This window comes from Ostrinia furnacalis, unplaced genomic scaffold (assembly GCF_004193835.3).
Source record: "Ostrinia furnacalis isolate ACB-3 unplaced genomic scaffold, ASM419383v2 OfSCF0679, whole genome shotgun sequence".
In the NCBI taxonomy this organism is placed as follows: domain Eukaryota; kingdom Metazoa; phylum Arthropoda; class Insecta; order Lepidoptera; family Crambidae; genus Ostrinia; species Ostrinia furnacalis.
This window is the reverse complement of record NW_021130918.1, coordinates 1-3,625: the sequence shown is the minus strand read 5'-3', so window position 1 is coordinate 3,625 and position 3,625 is coordinate 1. Positions and strand designations below refer to the sequence as shown.

General features: G+C 51.0%; 1 protein-coding gene across 1 annotated transcript; it reads right to left on the bottom strand.

Annotated features, from left to right (window-relative positions):
• Positions 1–7: 7 nt before the first annotated feature.
• On the bottom strand, positions 8–3,619 carry LOC114366741 (titin-like; the record flags this gene model as incomplete). The annotated part of the gene is made up of 1 exon (XM_028323702.1): positions 8–3,619. A coding segment is annotated over one exon (3,351 nt), but the record flags the coding sequence as incomplete, so codon positions are not given.
• Positions 3,620–3,625: the final 6 nt, after the last annotated feature.

Sequence of the window (3,625 nt, the reverse complement as noted above, 5' to 3'; positions counted from 1 at the left end):
TCAGTTACTTGTTGCTTCGGGCCGTGCTTCTTCTTGATGACGCGCTTAGAAACCTTGACTGTTTTGACGTCGCCGGTGTCCGTGCGTACCTGAGTGACCTGAACCTTCTCAGGTTCCTCTTCGATCAATTTTGCTGTGTCGGTGACTAGTGATGTGTCAAATGGAGTGAGTGTGTCATCTGTGATGTGTTCTGTTGTGTGTACGGAGACGACAGGTGCTTTGTCGTCTTCCTGTTCTGTTGTGATGTGTGTGGTTTGTGTCTTGGGGCCTACCTTCTTTTGATAATGCGTTTTGTGATTTTCTTGTGTACAGTCTTACCTTCAGGCGTTTCGAGTTCTTCAACGGTCGTTTGTTCAGGTAATTCAACAACTTCGGCTGGCGTGTCTTCGGTGGGCGTTTCTTCGACAATGTTGACGGATGTAACTGGCTCCTTGTCGTCCTCCTGCGTAGTTGTGACCTCGACGGTTTCTTGTTTCGGGCCCTTCTTCCTCACGATGCGCTTTGTGGTTTTCTTGACCACCTTTTTACCCTCGGGGGTTTGTATTTCTTCGACGGCGGTTTCCTCCGGTAGCTCTACAGTCTCGATGGGGGTGACCTCCTGCTCGGGCACTGGTTCTTCGGTCACGCTGACCGTCGTGACTGGAGCCTCGTCGTCCTGCTGCGTCGTGGTGATTTCAGTTACTTGTTGCTTCGGACCGTGCTTCTTCTTGATGACGCGCTTAGAGACCTTGACTGTTTTGACGTCGCCGGTGTCCGTGCGTACCTGAGTGACCTGAACCTTCTCAGGTTCCTCTTCGATCAATTTTGCTGTGTCGGTAACTAGTGAAGTGTCAAATGGAGTGAGTGTCTCGTCTGTGATGTGTTCAGTTGAGTGTACGGAGACAACGGGTGCTTTGTCGTCTTCCTGCTCAGTGGTTATCTCTGTTGTTTGTGTCTTGGGGCCTACCTTCTTTTTGATAATGCGTTTTGTGATTTTCTTGTGTACAGTCTTACCTTCAGGCGTTTCGAGTTCTTCAACGGTCGTTTGTTCAGGTAATTCAACAACTTCGGCTGGCGTGTCTTCGGTGGGCGTTTCTTCGACAATGTTGACGGATGTAACTGGCTCCTTGTCGTCCTCCTGCGTAGTTGTGACCTCGACGGTTTCTTGTTTCGGGCCCTTCTTCCTCACGATGCGCTTTGTGGTTTTCTTGACCACCTTTTTACCCTCGGGGGTTTGTATTTCTTCGACGGCGGTTTCCTCCGGTAGCTCTACAGTCTCGATGGGGGTGACCTCCTGCTCGGGCACTGGTTCTTCGGTCACGCTGACCGTCGTGACTGGAGCCTCGTCGTCCTGCTGCGTCGTGGTGATTTCAGTTACTTGTTGCTTCGGACCGTGCTTCTTCTTGATGACGCGCTTAGAGACCTTGACTGTTTTGACGTCGCCGGTGTCCGTGCGTACCTGAGTGACCTGAACCTTCTCAGGTTCCTCTTCGATCAATTTTGCTGTGTCGGTAACTAGTGAAGTGTCAAATGGAGTGAGTGTCTCGTCTGTGATGTGTTCAGTTGAGTGTACGGAGACAACGGGTGCTTTGTCGTCTTCCTGCTCAGTGGTTATCTCTGTTGTTTGTGTCTTGGGGCCTACCTTCTTTTTGATAATGCGTTTTGTGATTTTCTTGTGTACAGTCTTACCTTCAGGCGTTTCGAGTTCTTCAACGGTCGTTTGTTCAGGTAATTCAACAACTTCGGCTGGCGTGTCTTCGGTGGGCGTTTCTTCGACAATGTTGACGGATGTAACTGGCTCCTTGTCGTCCTCCTGCGTAGTTGTGACCTCGACGGTTTCTTGTTTCGGGCCCTTCTTCCTCACGATGCGCTTTGTGGTTTTCTTGACCACCTTTTTACCCTCGGGGGTTTGTATTTCTTCGACGGCGGTTTCCTCCGGTAGCTCTACAGTCTCGATGGGGGTGACCTCCTGCTCGGGCACTGGTTCTTCGGTCACGCTGACCGTCGTGACTGGAGCCTCGTCGTCCTGCTGCGTCGTGGTGATTTCAGTTACTTGTTGCTTCGGACCGTGCTTCTTCTTGATGACGCGCTTAGAGACCTTGACTGTTTTGACGTCGCCGGTGTCCGTGCGTACCTGAGTGACCTGAACCTTCTCAGGTTCCTCTTCGATCAATTTTGCTGTGTCGGTAACTAGTGAAGTGTCAAATGGAGTGAGTGTCTCGTCTGTGATGTGTTCAGTTGAGTGTACGGAGACAACGGGTGCTTTGTCGTCTTCCTGCTCAGTGGTTATCTCTGTTGTTTGTGTCTTGGGGCCTACCTTCTTTTTGATAATGCGTTTTGTGATTTTCTTGTGTACAGTCTTACCTTCAGGCGTTTCGAGTTCTTCAACGGTCGTTTGTTCAGGTAATTCAACAACTTCGGCTGGCGTGTCTTCGGTGGGCGTTTCTTCGACAATGTTGACGGATGTAACTGGCTCCTTGTCGTCCTCCTGCGTAGTTGTGACCTCGACGGTTTCTTGTTTCGGGCCCTTCTTCCTCACGATGCGCTTTGTGGTTTTCTTGACCACCTTTTTACCCTCGGGGGTTTGTATTTCTTCGACGGCGGTTTCCTCCGGTAGCTCTACAGTCTCGATGGGGGTGACCTCCTGCTCGGGCACTGGTTCTTCGGTCACGCTGACCGTCGTGACTGGAGCCTCGTCGTCCTGCTGCGTCGTGGTGATTTCAGTTACTTGTTGCTTCGGACCGTGCTTCTTCTTGATGACGCGCTTAGAGACCTTGACTGTTTTGACGTCGCCGGTGTCCGTGCGTACCTGAGTGACCTGAACCTTCTCAGGTTCCTCTTCGATCAATTTTGCTGTGTCGGTAACTAGTGAAGTGTCAAATGGAGTGAGTGTCTCGTCTGTGATGTGTTCAGTTGAGTGTACGGAGACAACGGGTGCTTTGTCGTCTTCCTGCTCAGTGGTTATCTCTGTTGTTTGTGTCTTGGGGCCTACCTTCTTTTTGATAATGCGTTTTGTGATTTTCTTGTGTACAGTCTTACCTTCAGGCGTTTCGAGTTCTTCAACGGTCGTTTGTTCAGGTAATTCAACAACTTCGGCTGGCGTGTCTTCGGTGGGCGTTTCTTCGACAATGTTGACGGATGTAACTGGCTCCTTGTCGTCCTCCTGCGTAGTTGTGACCTCGACGGTTTCTTGTTTCGGGCCCTTCTTCCTCACGATGCGCTTTGTGGTTTTCTTGACCACCTTTTTACCCTCGGGGGTTTGTATTTCTTCGACGGCGGTTTCCTCCGGTAGCTCTACAGTCTCGATGGGGGTGACCTCCTGCTCGGGCACTGGTTCTTCGGTCACGCTGACCGTCGTGACTGGAGCCTCGTCGTCCTGCTGCGTCGTGGTGATTTCAGTTACTTGTTGCTTCGGACCGTGCTTCTTCTTGATGACGCGCTTAGAGACCTTGACTGTTTTGACGTCGCCGGTGTCCGTGCGTATCTGAGTGACCTGAACCTTCTCAGGTTCCTCTTCGATCAATTTTGCTGTGTCGGTAACTAGTGAAGTGTCAAATGGAGTGAGTGTCTCGTCTGTGATGTGTTCAGTTGAGTGTACGGAGACAACGGGTGCTTTGTCGTCTTCCTGCTCAGTGGTTATCTCTGT